Here is a 19,031-nt window from a genome sequence, read left to right as displayed (position 1 = left end):
AACAAGTCACGCATACATACAACATTTTACATACTGAATAAGTACAGTATATAAATCAAGAATTAAACTATATGTACACTACCGTTCACAAGTTTGGGGTCACTTAGAAATGCCTTTGTTTTTGAAAGAAAAGCCCATTTTTTTTGTCCGTTAAAACAACATCAAATTGATCAGAAACACAGTGCAGACATTGTTAATGTTGGAAATGACTATTGTAGCTGAAACCCACAAATGCTGACGCTCCAGATACTCAACTAGTCTAAAGAAGGCCAGTTTAATTGCTTCTTTAATCCGAACAACAGTATTCAGCTGCGCTAACATAATTGCAAAATGGTTTACTAATGATAAATTAGCCTTTTAAAATGATAAACTTGGACTAGCTAACACAACGTGCCATTGGAACACAGGAGTGATGGTTGCTGATAATGGGCCTCTGTGTAGATATTCCATAAAAAAATCTGCCGTTTCCAGCTACAACAGTCATTTACAACATTAACAATGTCTACACTGTATATCTGATCGATTTGATGTTATTTTAAATGGACAAAAAATATGCTTTTCTTTCAAAAACAAGGACATTTCTAAGTGACCCCAAACTTTTGAACGGTAGTGTATATATGTTTAATTACAAACGTATTATATACCGTATCAAAACATAAATACCTGAACAGAAAACATGTTGGCGTAGCATGGAACACAAGAATGACAAATATCCGAAACCCAAAATACCAGTCCCATGTTCTATGAGGAGCTTTTCATGCTGCTAACAACATCACAATGTTACTATGTAACTCTACGTAGCCGGTTCCCCCCACTGGCTGGTAAATATGATATGAAATAGCTTTTCATGCTGCTAACAACATCACAACGTGACTATGTAACTCTACGTAGCCTGTTCCCCCACTGGCTGGTAAATATGATATGAAATAGCTTTTCATGCTGCTAACAACATCACAACGTGACTATGTAACTCTACGTAGCCGGTTCCCCCCACTGGCTGGTAAATATGATATGAAATAGCTTTTCATGCTGCTAACAACATCACAACGTGACTATGTAACTCTACGTAGCCTGTTCCCCCACTGGCTGGTAAATATGATATGAAATAGCTTTTCATGCTGCTAACAACATCACAACGTGACTATGTAACTCTACGTAGCCTGTTCCCCCACTGGCTGGTAAATATGATATGAAATAGCTTTTCATGCTGCTAACAACATCACAACGTGACTATGTAACTCTACGTAGCCTGTTCCCCCCCACTGGCTGGTAAATATGATATGAAATAGCTTTTCATGCTGCTAACAACATCACAACGTGACTATGTAACTCTACGTAGCCGGTTCCCCCCACTGGCTGGTAAATATGTCATCTTATGACATGAAATAGCTTTTCAGCAGGTTAACATGTAGACGAGATGTTGTTCTGCACATGTGGTTGCTATGAACGTGTTGCTGGCTCCATCTCTCCCAACTAACACTGTATTGACGTCACCGTGTGCTTTGATAGGAACATATGGACTCAGGAAAACATATATGCAATGGCATGCCATTATTTCTGGGCGGGGGGCTGTTGTATGTGTGTGTGTGTGTGTGGGTATGCGTGTGTACAGTGCCTTCAGAAAGTATTCATACCCCTTGACTTATTCCACATTTTGTTGTGTTAGAGATTGAATTGTAAATAGATTATATTGATGTACACAACACGCCATAATGACAAAGTGTCTTTTAGATTCTGTACAGGCTTCCTTCCTTTCACTCTGTCTATTAGGTTAGTATTGTGGAGTAACTACAATGTTGTTGATCCATCCTCAGTTCTCTCCTAACACAGCCATTAAACTCTGTGGCCCCGTGGTGAAATCCCTGAGCGGTTTCCTTCCTCTCCGGTAACTGAGTTAGGAAGGATGCCTTTATCTTTGTAGTGCCTGGGTGTACTGATACACCATCCAAAGTGTAATTAATAACTTCACCATGCTCAAAGGGATATTCAGTGCCTGCTTTTGTTTTGACCCATCTACTAATAGGTGCTCTTCTTTGTGAGTGCACTGGAAAACCTCCCTGGTCTTTGTGGTTGAATCTGTGTTTCAAATTCACTACTCGACTAAGGGACCTTACCAGTGGTGCAAAGTACTTAAGTAAAAATACTTAAGTAAGACTTAAGTCGTTTTCTGGGGTATCTCTACATTACTTTACAATTAATATTATAACTATTATTATAACTTTTACTACATTCCTAAAGAAAATAATGTACTTTTTACCCCTTACGTTTTCCCTGATACCCAAAAGTACTCGTTACATTTTGAATGCTGAGCAGAACAGGATAGTTGTCTAATTCACGCACTTATCAAGAGAACATCCCTGGTCATCCCTACTGCGCCTGATCTGGTAGACTCACTAAACACAAATGCTTTGTTTGTGAATTTTGTCTGAGTGTTGAACTGTGCCCCTGGCTATCCGTACATTAAAAAAGCAAGACAATTGTGCTGTCTGGTTTGCTTAATATAAGACATTTTAAATGATTTATACTTTTACTTTTGATACTTAACTACATGTAAAACCAAATACTTTTAGACTTTTACTCAAGTAGTATTTTACTGGGTGACTTTCACTTTTACTTGAGTCATTTTCTATTAATTAATCTTTACTTTTACTCAAGTAAGACAATTGGGTACTTTTTCCACCACTGGACATTACAGATAATTGTATGTGTTGGGTACAGAGATGAGGTAGTCATTAAAAAAAGCATTTTAAACACTATTATTGCACAAAGAGTCAGTCAATACAACTTATTATGTGACTTATTGCAAACAGGACGCATGTTTTTGAATAATGTGGAAATTGAGCAAATTGAGGAGATTAAACTGCTTGGTGTAAACTCCCTGGATTGCAAACTGTCATGGTCAAAACATATACATGCAACGGTAGCTAAGACGGGGATAGGTCGTTCCGTGATAAAGTGCTGCTCTACTTTCTTTACATTGCTATAAACAAAAAGTCCTACAGGCCCTAGTTTTTGTTGGACTACTGCCCAGTCATATGGTCAAGTGCCACAAAGAGGGACATAGGCAAATTACAGTTGGCCGACAAATGAGCAGCACGCCTAGCCCTTAAATGTACACAGAGAGCTAATATCAATGACATGCAATCAAATCAATCTCTCCTGGCTCAAAATACTGCATCACAACTTGTCTTTGTGAGAGGTATTGACATGTTCAAAGCACTGAGCAGTCTGTTTAAACGACTAGCACACAGCTCAGACACCCATGCATACCCCACAAGACATGCCACCAGGGGTCTCTTTACAGTCCCCGAGTCCAGAACGGATTCTGGAAAATGCACAGTACTACACAGAGACATGACCACATGGAAATATATTCCCCTATTACTAGCCTGTTCAACCTCTCTTTCGTATCGTCTGAGATCCCCAAAGATTGGAAAGCTGCCGCGGTCATCCCCCTCTTCAAAGGGGGAGAGACTCTAGACCCAAACTGCTACAGACCTATATCTGTCCTACCCTGCCTTTCTATGGTCTTCGAAAGCCAAGTTAACAAACAGATCACCGACCATTTCGAATCACACCGTACCTTCTCTGCTATGCAATCTGGTTTCCTACCTGGTCATGGGTGTACCTCAGCCACGCTCAAGGTCCTAAACGATATCATAACCTACATCGATAAGATACAATACTGTGCAGCTGTATTCATAGACCTGGCCAAGGCTTTCGACTCTGTCAATCACCACATTCTTAACGGCAGACTCAACATCCTTGGTTTCTCAAATGACTGCCTCGCCTGGTTCACCAACTACTTCTCAGACAGAGTTCAGTGTGTCAAATCGGAGGGCCTGTTGTCCGGACCTCTGGCAGTCTCTATGGGGGTGCCACAGGGTTCAATTCTCGGGCCGACTCTTTTCTCTGTATACATAGCCCATCCAACTACCTCATCCCCATACTGTTCTTTTTTTTCTCCTTTGCACCCCAGTATCTCTACTTGCACATTCATCTTCTGCACATCTATCACTCCAGTGTTTAATTGCTAAATTGTAACTATTTCACCACTATGACATATTTATTGCCATACCTCCCTTATCTTACCTAACTTTCACACACTGCATATAGACGTTTTTCCTATTGTGTTATTGACTGTATTTTTGTTTATTCCATGTGTAACTCTGTGTTGTTGTTTGTGTCGCACTGCTTTGCTTTATCTTGGCCATGTCTCAGTTGCACACTTGCATACAAACACACACATGCCAGCACAATCACTCTCCACACACATACACACTGGTCAAAAGTTTTAGAACACCTACTCATTCAACGGTTTTTCTTTATTTTTACTATTTTCTACATTGTAAAATAATAGTGAAGACATCAAAACTATGAAATAACACATATGGAATCATGTAGTAACCAAAAAAGTGTTAAACAAATCAAAATATATTTTAGATTTGAGATTCTTCAAATAGCCACCATTTGCCTTGATGACAGCTTTGCACACTCCTGGCATTCTCTCAACCAGCTTCAACTGGAATGCTTTTCCAACAGTCTTGAAGGAGTTCCCACTTGCTGCTGCTTTTCCTTCACTCTGCGGTCCGACTCATCCCAAACAATCTCAATTTGGTTGAGGTCGGGTGATTGTGGAGGCCAGGTCATCTGATGGAGCCCTCCATCAATCTCCTTCATGGTCAAATAGCCCTTACACAGCCTGTAGGTGTGGTGGGTCATTGCCCTATTGAAAAATAAATTATAGTTCCACTAAGCCCAAACCAAAAGGGAAGGCGTATCGCTGCAGAATGCTGTGGTAGCCATGCTGGTTAAGTGTGCATTGAATTCTAACTAAATCACAGACAGTGTCACCAGCAAAGCATCCCCACACCATCACACCTCCTCCTCCATGCTTTACAGTGGGAACCACACATGCAGAGACCATCTGTTCACCCACACCGCGTCTCACAAAGACACGGCGGTTGGAACCAAAAATCTCAAATTTGGACTCCAGACCAAAGGGCAAATTTTCATCGTTCTAATGTCCATTGATTGTGTTTCTTGGCCCAAGCAAGTCTCTTCTTATTATTGGTGTCCTTTAGTAGGCCTGATTCAGTCTCCTCTGAACAGTTGATATTGAGATGTGTATGTTACTTGAACTCTGTGAAGAATTTATTTGAGAGCCAGTTTCATCATAGCGCCTGATGGTTTTTGCAACTGCACATGTTCTGTATTGACTGACCTTCACTAATTCATTTATATGTCATTTGTAATGACTGAACAAAGCCGCACTGGAACTGTTTTCAAGTGAGTGAAATGTAATTAGTAAAAATATTTATTAATCATAGGGCTTTTTGGTCAATGCCATCTCTGTTCTATGTAAGAGAAACACTTATTTTATCAAATCAAATGTTGTTCCTAGCTCGAACAGTGCAGTAGTATCTAACAGATCAGAACAATACACAAATCTCAAAGTAAAATGATGGAATTAAGAAATAAATCAAAATTAGGAAGAGCAATTTTGAGGTGGCATTGACTAAAATACAGTAGAATAGAATACGGTAAATACATATGAGATGAGTACAGAAGTATTTCAACATTATTAAAATGATTAGTGTGGCCAGTGATTCCATCTCTATGTATATAGGGCATCAGCCTCTAAGGTGCAGGGTTGAGTAACTGGGTGGTAGCCGGCTAGGGATGGCTATTTAACAGATGGCCTTGAGATATAAGCTGTTTTTCAGTCTCCATGTCCCAGCTTTGATGTACCTGTACTGACGTCGCCTTCTGGATGATAGCGGGGCGAACAGGCAGTGCCTCGGGTGGTTGTAGTCCTTGATAATCTTTTTGGCCTTCCTGTGACATCGGGTGGTGTAGGTGTCCTGGAGGGCAGGTAGTTTGCCCCCGGTGATGCGTTGGGCAGACCACACCACCCTCTGGAGAGCCCTGCGGTTGCGGGCTGTGCAGTTGCCGTACCAGGCGGTGATACAGCCTGACAGGATGCTCTCAATTGTGCATCTGTAAAAGTTTGTGAGGGTCTTAGGGGCCAAGCCACATTTCTTCAGCCTCCTGAGGTTGAAGAGGCGATGTTGTGCCTTCTTCACCACACTGTCTGTGTGGGTGGACCATTTCAGATTGTCAGTGATGTATATGCCGAGGAACTTGAAGCTTCCACCTTCTCCACTGCGGTTCCGTCAATGTGGATAGACACGTGCTGCCTTTGCTGTTTCCTGAAGTCCAAAATCAGCTCCTTTGTTTTGTTGACGTTGAGGGAGAGGTTATTTTCCTGGCACCAATCTGCCAGGGCCCCCACCTCATCCCTGTAGGCTGTTTCGTCACTGTCTGTAATCAGGCCTACTACTGTTGTGTCGTCTGCAAACTTGATGATTCAGTTGGAGGTGTGCGTGGCCACACAGTCATAGGTGAACAGGGAGTACAGGATGGGGGGGGGGGGGGGGGGGCTGAGCACGCACCCTTGTGGGGCCCCTGTGTTGAGGATCAGCGAAGTGGAGGTGTTGTTTCCCACCTTCTCCACCTGAGGGCAGCCCGTCAGGAAGTCCAGGACCCAGTTGCACAGGTCGGGGTCCAGACCCAGGGCCCCGAGCTTAATGGTGAGCTTGGAGGGTACTATGGTCACAGAGCTAATTTAGGATTTTGCAATTTATTTATTTTATTTTTTAGAAACAGTGTTATACATAAAGAACAAAGGCTCATCAACAAATTTCACCTACGTAAAGGGCCAGGGCGAAACAAACTCTATGAGAGCATTATTTCTTTACATACCCTGTATCCAAATTCGGATACAGTTAACAAAACATGACTTGAGTACAGTATTCCACATTCAATGATGCAGATATCACTGAGATGAAAAGGGTGCAAGCAAACCTAGGTCCATGCGACGAAAAGGGTAAAGGAAAACAGTTGTATGAAGGAAACAGTTGATAAAGGAAATGGTATCTTCTGTAGCTAACATTTACAGTTGAAGTCGGAAGTTTACATACACTTAGCTTGGAGTCATTTTTCAACCACCTCCACAAAATTCTTGTTAACAAACTATAGTTTTTTGAAGTCAGTTAGAACATCTACAAGTCATTTTTCCAACAATTGTTTACTGACAGATTATTTCACTTATAACTCACTGTATCACAATTCCAATGGGTCAGAAGTTTACATACACTAAGTTGACTGTGCTAATAAACAGCTTGGAAAATTCCAGAAAATTATGTCATGGCTTTAGAAGCTTCTGCTAGGCTAATTGACATCATTTGAGTCAATTGGAGGTGTACCTGTGGATGTATTTCAAGGTATTCCTTCAAACGCAGTGCCTCTTTGCTTGACATCATGGGAAAATCAAAAGAAATCAGCCAAGACCTCAGAAAAAAATGTGTTGACCTCCACTGATTCATCCTTGGGAGCAATTTCTAAACGCCTGAAGGTACCACTTTCATCTGTACAAACAATAGTACGCAAGTATAAACACCATGGGACCACGCAGCCATCATACCGCTCAGGAAGGAGACGCGTTCTGTCTCCTAGAGATGAACGTACTTTGGTGTGAAAAGTGCAAATCAATCCCAGAACAACAGCAAAGGACCTTGTGAAGATGCTGGAGGAAGCAGGCACAAAAGTATCTATATCCACAGTAAAACGAATCCTGTAACGACATAACCTGAAAGGCCGCTCAGCAAGGAAGAAGCCACTGCTCCAAAACCGCCATAAAAAAGCCAGACTACGGTTTGCAACTGCACATGGGGACAAAGATCATACTTTTTGGAGAAATGTCCTCTGGTCTGATGAAACAAAAATAGATCTGTTTGGCAATGATGACCATCGTTATGTTTGGAGGAAAAAGGGGGTCGCTTGCAAGCCGAAGAACACCATCCCAACCGTGAGGCACGGGGGTGGCAGCGTTATGTTGTGGGGGTGCTTTGCTGCAGGAGGGACTGGTGCACTTCACAAAATAGATGGCATCATGACGGACGAAAATGATGCGGATATATTGAAGCAACATCTCAAGACATCAGTCAGGATGTTAAAGTTTGGTCGCAAATGGGTCTTCCAAATGGACAATGACCCCAAGCATACTTCCAAAGTTGTGGCAAAATGGATTAAGGACAACAAAGTCAAGGTATTGGAGTGGCCATCACAAAGCCCTGACCTCAATCCTATGGAAAATGTGTGGGCAGAACTGAAAAAGCGTTTGCGAGCAAGGAGGCCTACAATCCTGACTCAGTTACCTGCCTACAAACCTGACTCCGCCCTTGCTGTCTCTGCCTGGCCAGTTCCCCTCTCTCCACTGGGATTCTCTGCCTCTAACCCTATTACAGGGGCTGAGTCACTGGCTTACTGGTGCTCTTCCATGCCGTCCCTAGGAGGGGTGCGTCACTTGAGTGGGTTGAGTCACTGACGTGGTCTTCCTGTCTGGGTTGGCGGCCCCCCTTGGGTTGTGCCGTGGCAGAGATCTTTGTGGGCTATACTCGGCCTTGTCTCAGGATGGTAAGTTGGTGGTTGAAGATATCCCTCTCTTTAACTCTCCAAGTTAAACAATTTAAAGGCAATGCTACCAAATACTAATTGAGTGTATGTAAACTTCTGACCCACTGGGAATGTGATGAAAGAAATAAAAGCTGAAATAAATAATTCTCTACTATTATTCTGACATTTCACATTCTTAAAATAAAGTGGTGATCCTAACTGACCTAAAACATGTAATTTTTACTAGGATTAAATGTCAGGAATTGTGAAAAACTGATATTAAACGTACTTGGCTATGGTGTATGTAAACTTCCGACTTCAACTGTAGATACTACGTTCCATTAAATAACAGTTCAACCAAAACGTTGAGGTAAAATGGTCTGCCGCTGAAAGATTGAAAAAAAATCTGCCCTGAAACAAACAGTGTACATGTGGAATTTGGTTTGCATGTAGACTCTTCACAGGACAAGCCAACATATGTGTCTATCTTAGCTGTCACATTTCAGAGGCGTGACTCGAGAGCAGCTATTAGCTGTGTGACGTAAGTACAAGGAGAGGCAGAAATGGAACATGTACCTCTAATTCACAACCACACACACACACAAATGTACACACACTAAACTCCTCTCTCAAGCAACAGATATGCAGATGGCAATAGCCACTCTGAGCCACTGACATGGAGGTGCATATCATTTAAAAGCCTTGTTTGCATCTTAAAATATATTGGGACCATATTGACAAACAGTACACATCATGTCACTGAGGGCCCTCTCATTTGCACTGGCTCTTCTGCTGTTCCATATGCATAGAAACGACACACACAAAAACACACACACACACACACAGAGACACACACGCAGAGAGAGAGAGAGAGAGAGAGAGAGAGAGAGAGAGAGAGAGAGAGAGAGAGAGAGAGAGAGAGAGAGAGAGACACACACACACACACACACACACACACACACACACACACACACACACACACACACACACACACACACACACACACACACACACACACACACACACACACACACACACACACACACACACACACACACACACACAGGAGGCTTGGTAGGAAGGTGATACTTCTCTCCACATAATAAATGTGGCCTCTGCCCAGCCTGAAGGTCACCTTTATTTCTGTCTAATGGCTGAGAGTCAACTGTTTTCCAAATGAGACGTATGCAGAGCAGACTACAGAGTAAATATTGAAATCACCTCCGGGGCTGTTGCTAAAATAAATTCCGCCACAAATCAGGTGCAGCTCAAAGGACTGTTAGACTTCAGCATATGGCATTCTCGGATGCTTTGTGATGTACGCATTTTGAATGTTTCTTTCACCTACAGTGTAGGATTGACGTACACTGAGTATACCAAATATTAGGAACACCTTCCTAATATTGAGTTGACCCCTCCCCCATTTGCACTCAGAACAGCCTATATTCTTCGGGCATGGATTCTAGGAGGTGTCGAAAGCGGTCCACAGGGATGCTGGCCCATGTTGACTCCAAAGCTTCACACAGTTGTGTCAAGTTGGCTGGATGTCCTATGAGTGGTGGGCCATTCTTGATACACATGGGAAACTGTTGAGCATGAAAAAACCCAGCAGCATTACAGTTCTTGACACAAACTGGTGCGCCTGGTACCTAGACACTGTTCAAAGGCACTTAAATCTTTTGTCTTGCCCATTCATCCTCTGAATAACACACATACATAATTGTCTCAAGACTTAAAATCCTTCTTTAACTTGTCTCCTCCTCTTCATGTACACTGACTGAAGTGGATTTAACAAGTGACGTCAATAAGGGATCATAGCTTTCACCTGGATTCACCTGGTCAGTCTATGTCATGGAAAGAGCAGGTGTTCTTAATGTTTTGCACACTCGGTGTATATTGTGAATAACAAATATTATCCAAATGTGATCAAATCATCAGCGATATGAATCTATTCTAGCAGCCATTGTGACGTTGATAGAAATTATTAAAAGGTGTGTCTGCCAGGAGATACTTTTTGGTAGAACATTTGAAAAGTTTTACAAAAACGGGCAAATTTACCAAGATCTGCCAAGAGGTAAACGGGACTTGGTCTCATTTGAAGCAGATGGTTTGAAACAGGTAGATTATCGCCTTTATCATTTTCAATCCATCACACTGCCCACCCACCCCGACCCCCACACTATCTTCATAGAACATGTGACAGACTCCATACATCGGCGCCTTTGTTCCTATAATTGTTTCATTTCGGCTGATCAATTGTCACTTGCTCATACAGTAACTCGCACCCGCCTAACACTCAATCTAACAAGGAGGTATCAAGATCTCCAAACTATTCAAATGACTGGACGTCTAAATGTCGAACGGCCCATCCCACTCCCTACTCCTAATCTGCATTCATTACTATGCAAACAAAATGATCCCGACATCATGGATTCTTTCAAAGTCACCTTTAAAAATTCAGACAGCCAGACTCATCTCATAGACACACACAGAGACAATCCTCTTTGGCCACAAACAAACAGCACAACAGGGTCATGTTCATTAGGGCAGGCAACAGGCAACGTTTGAAAAAAAAATCATTAACAGGAAAAACAAAATGTGTGCTTCTCATTGGACCAGGTAGTCCATCGCTGTTTCAGTCCGTCTCCTTTCATTTGGTGCATAATGCACATGATCCAGTGTTGCGTTGTACAGAGACGGCCACACCACGCCAGCTGGAAGAAAAATGGCATTTTGCTGAGCGCCGCCCCCCATTTCAACAAATGGAGAATATCACGGCAGGAGAAAACGGGGAATAACGGTGACGAGGTCTGATAGTAGCCCTCGAAGCAGATGTCATATTAAATAATAATGAAGCGTCTATTAATATGCAAAGGAAGCGGCAGCCGACTGGCTGAATGCTGCCATGCCTCCGCATATTGTCAGGGTCGTCATCGTTAATTAACATGCGAAGCTGCCCGTACCTGCGCCCAATGTCACGCCCACCCTGGTGCCACAGCCCTCCGCAACACCAACGTGCGCAATTCAATTACATCAAAATCAGTATTAACTCCTCATCGGTACACAAAAGAAAGACTGACTTTTACGGCTCTTTTGCCCTTCTCTCTATAGAAAGGCAGTGCTTTATCTACTGTGTAATGTCACTTTCTTTGTATCTGGACGGCACCCACACCCACATTAACACACACAAACTCCAGAGTGGCGCAGCGGTCTAAGGCACTGCATCTCAGTGCTAGAGGCGTCACTACATACCCTGGTTTGATCCCAGGCTGTATCACAACCGGTCGAAATCGGGAGTCCCATAGGGCGGAGCACAATTGGCCCAGCGTTGTCTGGGTTAGAGGGTTTGGCCAGGGTAGGCCGTCATTGTAAAATAAGAATTTGTTCTTAACTGACTTGCCTAGTTAAATGAAGGTTAACAAATAAATTTAAAAAATGTGCACACAAGAGTGCGCGGAAGCACACAAATGCATACACACACACACACACCAACGGACACATACACACAAATACACAAAGGGTGTTTCATTAAATGGAAACCACAGCAAGTGGAACTGGTGTCAGGTGCAAAACATACACATAGCAAGAATGTCTCTCACATAAAAGTTCTCTCCAAAGATGAGTCATTGTGTGGATAGCATACTTTCAAAATGTACTGTACATCAACTTGGATTCCCGGCAAAACATCAAAAGTCCCCATTTTCAAAGATTGTTCAACCAATCTCTGTCACCCTTTGAAAAGCTTGCTGTGGGCAATTAAACCAATCAAACCACCTCCCCAAATAAAACTTTTATTACAGTGAGTGAAGTTTCCATGCATTAGTTATGGCACTTCACTTAAAGCCCCCAGGCAGCCATGTTAGATTAGGTTATTTGGGTGATTTGCCGGATTTGGTGCAATGCATCATGGGGTGAATTTTCAGGGCTCGTTTTTGTTAATTGGAGTCACCTGCTCGGCGAAGACGGGGGGGACTGGGTAGTCAGCGGAGAGATCGATGGGGAACTTCATTTGTAAATCTAACATCAGGAACAATTACATGCCACTGTGTACAAAACATGTTATTTTATTCTCTTTTTTTTCCGCTGCACGTATTAACCATTCACGACAGCTTGCAGTGTGTCAGTTTTGTGATGGATCGATTAATGTGTTCGGACACATGCAAAAACGTGTGTTCCATTGCTAGTAAAAAAATATATACTAATCTATATGATCACTTTGCATCATTTTGAAGTGTAAATTGTGGTAACTTTATTACGAACTTGTTCTTCAATACGTACAATAATCAAACCACAGAAGGCAGTTAGGGAGGAAGTTCAGCCATCTTGGCTTTTGCAGCCACAAACAGAAAGGCAGTTGCACAAAAAAAAAAAAAAACTCTATTACTTTATCTCTCTCCCCTGAATACCCTGACTAAATGTCAAGATCATAGATTCCCTCCAGGCTTAAAGGGGAGGGACATCAAAAGGCTTTTCTGTTGCTTTATGTTCCACAAAATAAAACCACGGCTTTCTCATCTTTGCTGTTCCAAATAGCCTTTGAATCCCCCCCCCCCTTTCACCAAACAAGACACATAGAGTCTGTGACATCACCACACTCCCAGAGTTCAATGCTGCGCGTTGATCTGCGAGCCTCCATTATTAAGGACGTAGCCAATTTGTGTCTGCTATTGAATCCGAAACACTTCTCAGATGCATGTATTTTATTCTGGCTTCGAAAGAAAGAGATGAGAAAATGTGTACGTACGTAAGGTAGGAAGCCATTCGGAACTACTCGAGTGCAGCCAACTCTTGGAGGCAAACTCGTAAGGTTGCAGAGAAAACAGCAAATGATATGTACTGTAGTTGTCACGGTTTCTTTCTGCTTGGTTGAATACAGCGAAAATAAGAGTTAAGAAAACCCTAATCACGGCACAATATTAGTAAAGAAGGAAAAAGGAAAAGAAGGGAAGAAAAAAAAGATGTAAATCAGAGCACTTACATCAAAGCCGTCACAATGCAACCAGCCACAAACAGAACAAAAGCATTAGCCGCAATAAGACTCGCACCGGGGGCGCATTTGGGAACAAACGGTTGTTGTTGATTCTTGTGGTGATAAAGCTTACTTTAGCATCAACCATGCCTATGTACATACACCAGTGAAGTGGATTTAATCACATACTAATTAGAATGCTCTCAAGACGAAACGCAACATCGACTGGAAACAATCAGAGAGAAAAAGGATGCCACGACAATATATTGGACTGGCATCTCCCTCGGTCTCTCTCTCTCTTTCTTTGAGTTCAGTTGTGTGTAAAAGAGTTTAAATGAGCGGCTGGTTGTCTGATGGTTGTCTGGCAGTGGTGTGTTCGCATGTGTCACTTCGCTCTGCTTGCCATTAAAAGGACAAGTTAGAGGGAGGCGGAGAGTGCTATGGGGATGTTGAGGGTATGGAGGGTTGCTTCAGTGGCGAGTGTGTGTTTGGGTGTAAACACTTAGCGCGTGTGTAAAGAGGACAAATGTGTGCGCGTGTATATACATTCAGCATATGCAAACGCATGTGCTTATGTATATGCCTGTCTGTTTGCGTGTGACTACAGTACATACCTGAGGATGGGAATGTTCCAGGGGACATGAGGCCGGGGACAGAGTGTGGCATGATGTGCGGGTTCTCTGGCGATGTCACACTCTGGCTCCTCTTAGGAGGTCTGCCTGGTCTGGAGCTGGACGAGACAGAAGAGAAAAAGGGCTTTAACTTTCGATGTTTTCTATCGAGACTTACCTAAAAACACCACAATACCCTTCTGTGAAACCTCTCCCACTCCACCCTAAAAAGTCCAAGAGAATGATGGAAAGGGAGGATTTAAGAGGGACGGGATAAGCAGGTGTAGACCGGGGGAGGTGAGAGAGACAAGAGGGATGAGTAAAGGAGAGATTGGCAAGTGAAAGAGGGTGAAAAAGAGAGAGACATTACAGAGGAAGACGACAGGTGGGAGGAAGAGGTAAGAAGGATAACAACTGAGATGATGAAGAGATATAGAGATGAGGGAGATAGAGAAATACATTTAGGAAGAGAGATGGATGAAGAAAGACGATGTGGAAATAAAGAGGGATTAGAGATGGAGGAGTGGGGATGAGAGGAGGGGAGAGAGTGAGAGGGGGAGAGGGAGAAAGAGGTGTTAACATTTTGGACCACTCCAGGATGCATTTCCATTCCAGAAAGCCAACACAACATGGTACTATAAATAAACTCCCTTTTCAAGGAGTCACGATCTGCCACTCCAACATAATAGACTTCCCATAACTAATTAGATTACATGCTGAATTCCTTTGCTTTATTGAAGATCAACCACTTTTTTATGCATAATTCATCGGCCATACCTCGTTACCTGCTCCCATGTATTAATATCTCAGCACACTATTTGAATTCCCTCGTTTGCATATACTAAAACTTAGCCATCACCTCTGCATTCTGGCAGCCCTCTCGGCCTGGAAATGACATGTTAACCTGTTATAATTATTGCAGTCAGGCCACACTATTGATTTATGGGACTTTGGAGAAAAAAAATAAAAAATGTATGTGTAGTTCTGGTAATGAATGATATTTTAAGGTTCTTCAGGAAATTAAAAGCCACTGGCTGCCTTGGGAAATGTTCCTCTTGCTTGATTTAATGCGACGTCGTAGCTTGGAGGCGGTGGAGAGACGAGGTGATTTGGTGATTCAGACCTGTTGGACGTTTCTGATGGGCCCTCTTTTATTACTGCAAACGAGAAGGGGCACAGACTTGGAAGTGATAAATTACTCCTCTGGCTTACTGTTGTAGAAGCAGAAAAAAGCCTTCAGAGCTAGGCTGATGTTCCCTGGGTATGTATTTCCCCCATATCTTACTCAGTCACTTATTAAGTATCACAATCGATATCTAGTCGAGATGGATTAGTTATAGTTACAAAAAGCCTATGGGGTTGAATCGTAATAATATGTGAGTTGTTTCAGGAAACTAGGCGTATGTCACAAGTCACGACTTTACAGAAAAGACATTTAAATGTTTATTCGATTTTTTTCTCAAAATGCGTTTGTTTGGCAGAAATGCCTTCTGGAACATTTTAACTTTCATGTGCCTTAACTTCTCTAGGGTAGGGGGCAGCATTTTCATGTTTGGATGAAAAGCATACCCAAATTAAACTGCCAGCTACTCATCCGCAGAAAATAAGATATGCATATTATTAGTATATTTGAATAGAAAACACTATGAAGTTTATAAAACTGTTTGAATCATGTCTGTGAGTATAACAGAACTTATTTGGCAGGCGAAACCCCAAGGACAAACCATTCAGATTTTTTTTTTTTTGAGGTCACTCTCTTTTCAATGAGATTTCATTGGAAAACCAGATTTCTAAGTGACTTACTTGCAGTTCCTACGGCTTCCACTGGATGTCAACAGTCTAGAGAAATTGGTTGAGGTTATTCCTTTGTGTAATGAAGAAATACGGCTATCTTGAGGTCGAGTCACTCTAGGTGTCCTGTGAGATAGAAGCGCATGACCAGAAGGCATGCTACGGTTGGTTTTAATCCTGTATTGAACACAGATCATCCCGTCTTCAATTTTATCGATTATTAATGTTAAAAAATACCTAAAGTTGTATTACAAAAGTAGTTTGACATTTTTTGGCAAAGTTTACAGGTAACCTTTGAGATATTTTGTCGTCACGTTTGAGCAAGCTGTAACCTGTGTTTTTCTGGATCAAACGCGCCAAATAAATGGACATTTTGGATATATATCGACGGAATTAATCGAACAAAAGGACCATTTGTGATGTTTATGGGACATATTGGGGTGCCAACAACAGAAGCTCGTCAAAGGTAAGGCATGAATTATATTTTTATTTCTGCGTTTTGTGTCGTGCCTGCAGGGTTGGAATATGCTTATCTATCTTGGTTTACAATGCATCGTATGCTTTCGCCGAAAAGCCTATTTGAATTCTGACATGTTGGCTGGATTCACAACCAGTGTAGCTTTAATTTGGTATCTCTCATGTGTGATTTAATGAAAGTTTGATTTTATAGTAATTTTCATTGTAATTAATTTGAATATGGCGCTCTGCATTTTCTCAGGCTTTTTGCTAAGTGAGACAGTAGCGTCCCGCCTAAACTCAGATTTTTTGATATACATATGAACTTTACCGAACAAAACATACATGTATTGTGTAACATGAAGTCCTATGAGTGTCATCTGATGAAGATCATCAAAGGTTAGTGATTCATTTTATCTCTATTTCTTTTTTTTGTTACTGCTCTCTTTGGCTGGGAAAATGGCTGTCTTTTTCTGTGACTTGGCTCATACCTAACATAATCGTTTGGTGTGCTTTCGTCGTAAAACCTTTTTGAAATCGGACACTTTGGCTGGATTTACAACAAGTGTAGCTTGTGTAAAATACTTGTATGTTTGATGAATTTAAATTATGGGATTTCTGTTGTTTTGAATTTGGCGCCCTGCAGTTTCATTGACGAGGTGGGACGCTACCGTCCCACATACCCTAGAGAAGTTAATAACAAACTTGTATGTAATCTGTAAATACGAAGAAAGTTATTCAATTACGAGTCCAGTTGGTTTAGTCACAGAAAAAGTCAGGAACCTTCCCACTAGCCATGATTGGCTGAGATAATGAATGGGCTCGATATGCTGAGAGATGATTTTCAGATTGTTCTGCGGTGTAGCCTCGTGTCTATAAAATGAGCTGTTCGTTATGTGAAATCATTTCTACTGCAGTTTTCTGAAATATATCACGTTAGTCATGGAGAACTGCAAATGTGTTGCTACTGCTCTCAATAACATTACTGCCCTGAATTTATCAGGCGCTATCGACATAGGTCAGTGGGAAAAAGCTGTGATGGACTAATTTCAGGAAGACGATTCTTATGGCATTGCACACGGTCAGTGTGAACCAGAGTGACTTGACACAACGGGCCAAGCAAGCTGTACAAACAAAACGGAAACTGTGACAATAACTCTAGTACGAACTCGGACCCAGGCGCAGAGAAACACAGCAGGCAGAGGTGAGGGTAAATCCAAAACGTTTACTGAAGTATTCACAAAAAAAAAAAAAAAAGCAAGTGCACATGAGTACAATACAAAACAAGACAAGAGACCTGAGCAACCGACCCAGTTCCATAGAGTCCTAAATAGTCCTAAACTAGGTGAACCCAATCATTCCAATCAGAACCCAGGACCGTTCCTCAGGGCCGTAACCCTCCCAGTCCACAAGATACTGAGTCCTCTGCCGGATCTGATGGCTGGAGAGGATGCCTCGCACCGTGTAGGCTGGCTGTCCCACTATCATGCGGGGCGGAGGTGTAGGCCGAGTGGCCGGAACCAGAGGACTGGATACCACAGGCTTGAGTCTGGAGATGTGGAAGGTGGGATGAACCCTCATGGACGATAGGCCACTGGATTGATGCACCGTAGAATCTTGAATGGCCCAATGTACCGGGGTGCCAACTTCCTAGATCCTATGCATAGAGGCAGGTCCCTAGTAGAGAAGCCAGACCATCTGGCCTGGATGCAGGAGGTTGATGGCACAATCATAGGGACTGTGAGGAGGTAGTTTGCTGGCCCTTTGTTTGCTGAAGGCCTGACCCAAATCCCAGTAATCCCGAGGTATGCCGGAAAGATCAGGCTTGTAACTCCCAGCCAGAGAAACACTAGAGTCGGAAGTCTCCAGACGAGCAGGACCGGAAAGGTCTGGAGAGAGTTGATGGCGGGGGAACTGGCATGAAAGATTCCATCCCAGAACTCTTGCTGAAGACGAGTCAATCTGAGGATTATGGGTGGAAAGCCACGGATGTCCAAGAACCAGGGGAAGTTCAGCAGAGTGCACCAGATGTAACTGGATAAGCTCCACATGATCATCCAGAACTCGTAGCTGAATAGGCATGGTGAGTTGCTTCACCTTCCCAGACCCTAGGGGTAGACCATCCAGCGCAGTGACCGACAACGGAATGTCCTAGCTTAGTGAGTGGAAGCCTCTGTTGGCGAGCTAATGTACGATCCAGAAAACAGCCGGTAGACTCAGAGTCTACGAAAGCAGAAATGTCCAACTGCCCATTGTCCCATCGCATGTTGGCTGGAAGCAAGGTGCATGCCTTGTCGGCAGCTGGAGACTGTATCTGACTCGCCAGTATTCTCCCGTTTACTCACGAGTCATCCCGTTCTCCCGTCAGCTCGGGACAGGAGGCCCGGAAATGTCCAGACTGTCCACAGTAAAGGCAAAGTTGCTCGTTAATCCTGCGCCTTCTCTCCACTCCTCGGAAGGATACGAGGTGGAACCAGAGCTGAATTGAGAACTCTGACGGGATACCGGACCAGCAGGTCAAGCATAAGACAATGGCCCAAATGAAGAATCGCCTCCCTTAGCAGAGCTAGAAACACTGGAACCAACTCGGGAATCCATCCGTCCTGTCATGACAACGTTCCCGAAGCCGGTGTTCAATCCGGATGGCCAGAACAATAAGCTCCTCCAGAGTGTCAGGGTTGTCTCGGGAAGCCAGTTCATCGTTGAGAACTTCGCTGAGTCCGTTCAGAAAGACTGAGTGAAGTGCC

General features: G+C 42.9%; 1 protein-coding gene across 1 annotated transcript in view; it reads right to left on the bottom strand.

Moving 5' to 3' along the window:
* Nucleotides 1–19,031, bottom strand: part of dachd (dachshund d) — a 296,027-nt gene that overhangs the window by 106,871 nt on the left and 170,125 nt on the right. Inside the window, exon 2 of the mRNA XM_039014350.1 lies at nt 14,041–14,156. Within this exon, the coding sequence (XP_038870278.1) occupies nt 14,041–14,156 (116 nt within the window). The remainder of the gene's footprint in view (nt 1–14,040; nt 14,157–19,031) is intronic.

The sequence above is a fragment of the Salvelinus namaycush genome, chromosome 19, assembly GCF_016432855.1.
Source record: "Salvelinus namaycush isolate Seneca chromosome 19, SaNama_1.0, whole genome shotgun sequence".
Lineage (NCBI taxonomy): Eukaryota > Metazoa > Chordata > Actinopteri > Salmoniformes > Salmonidae > Salvelinus > Salvelinus namaycush.
This window is presented reverse-complemented; position numbering and strand designations above follow the sequence as displayed.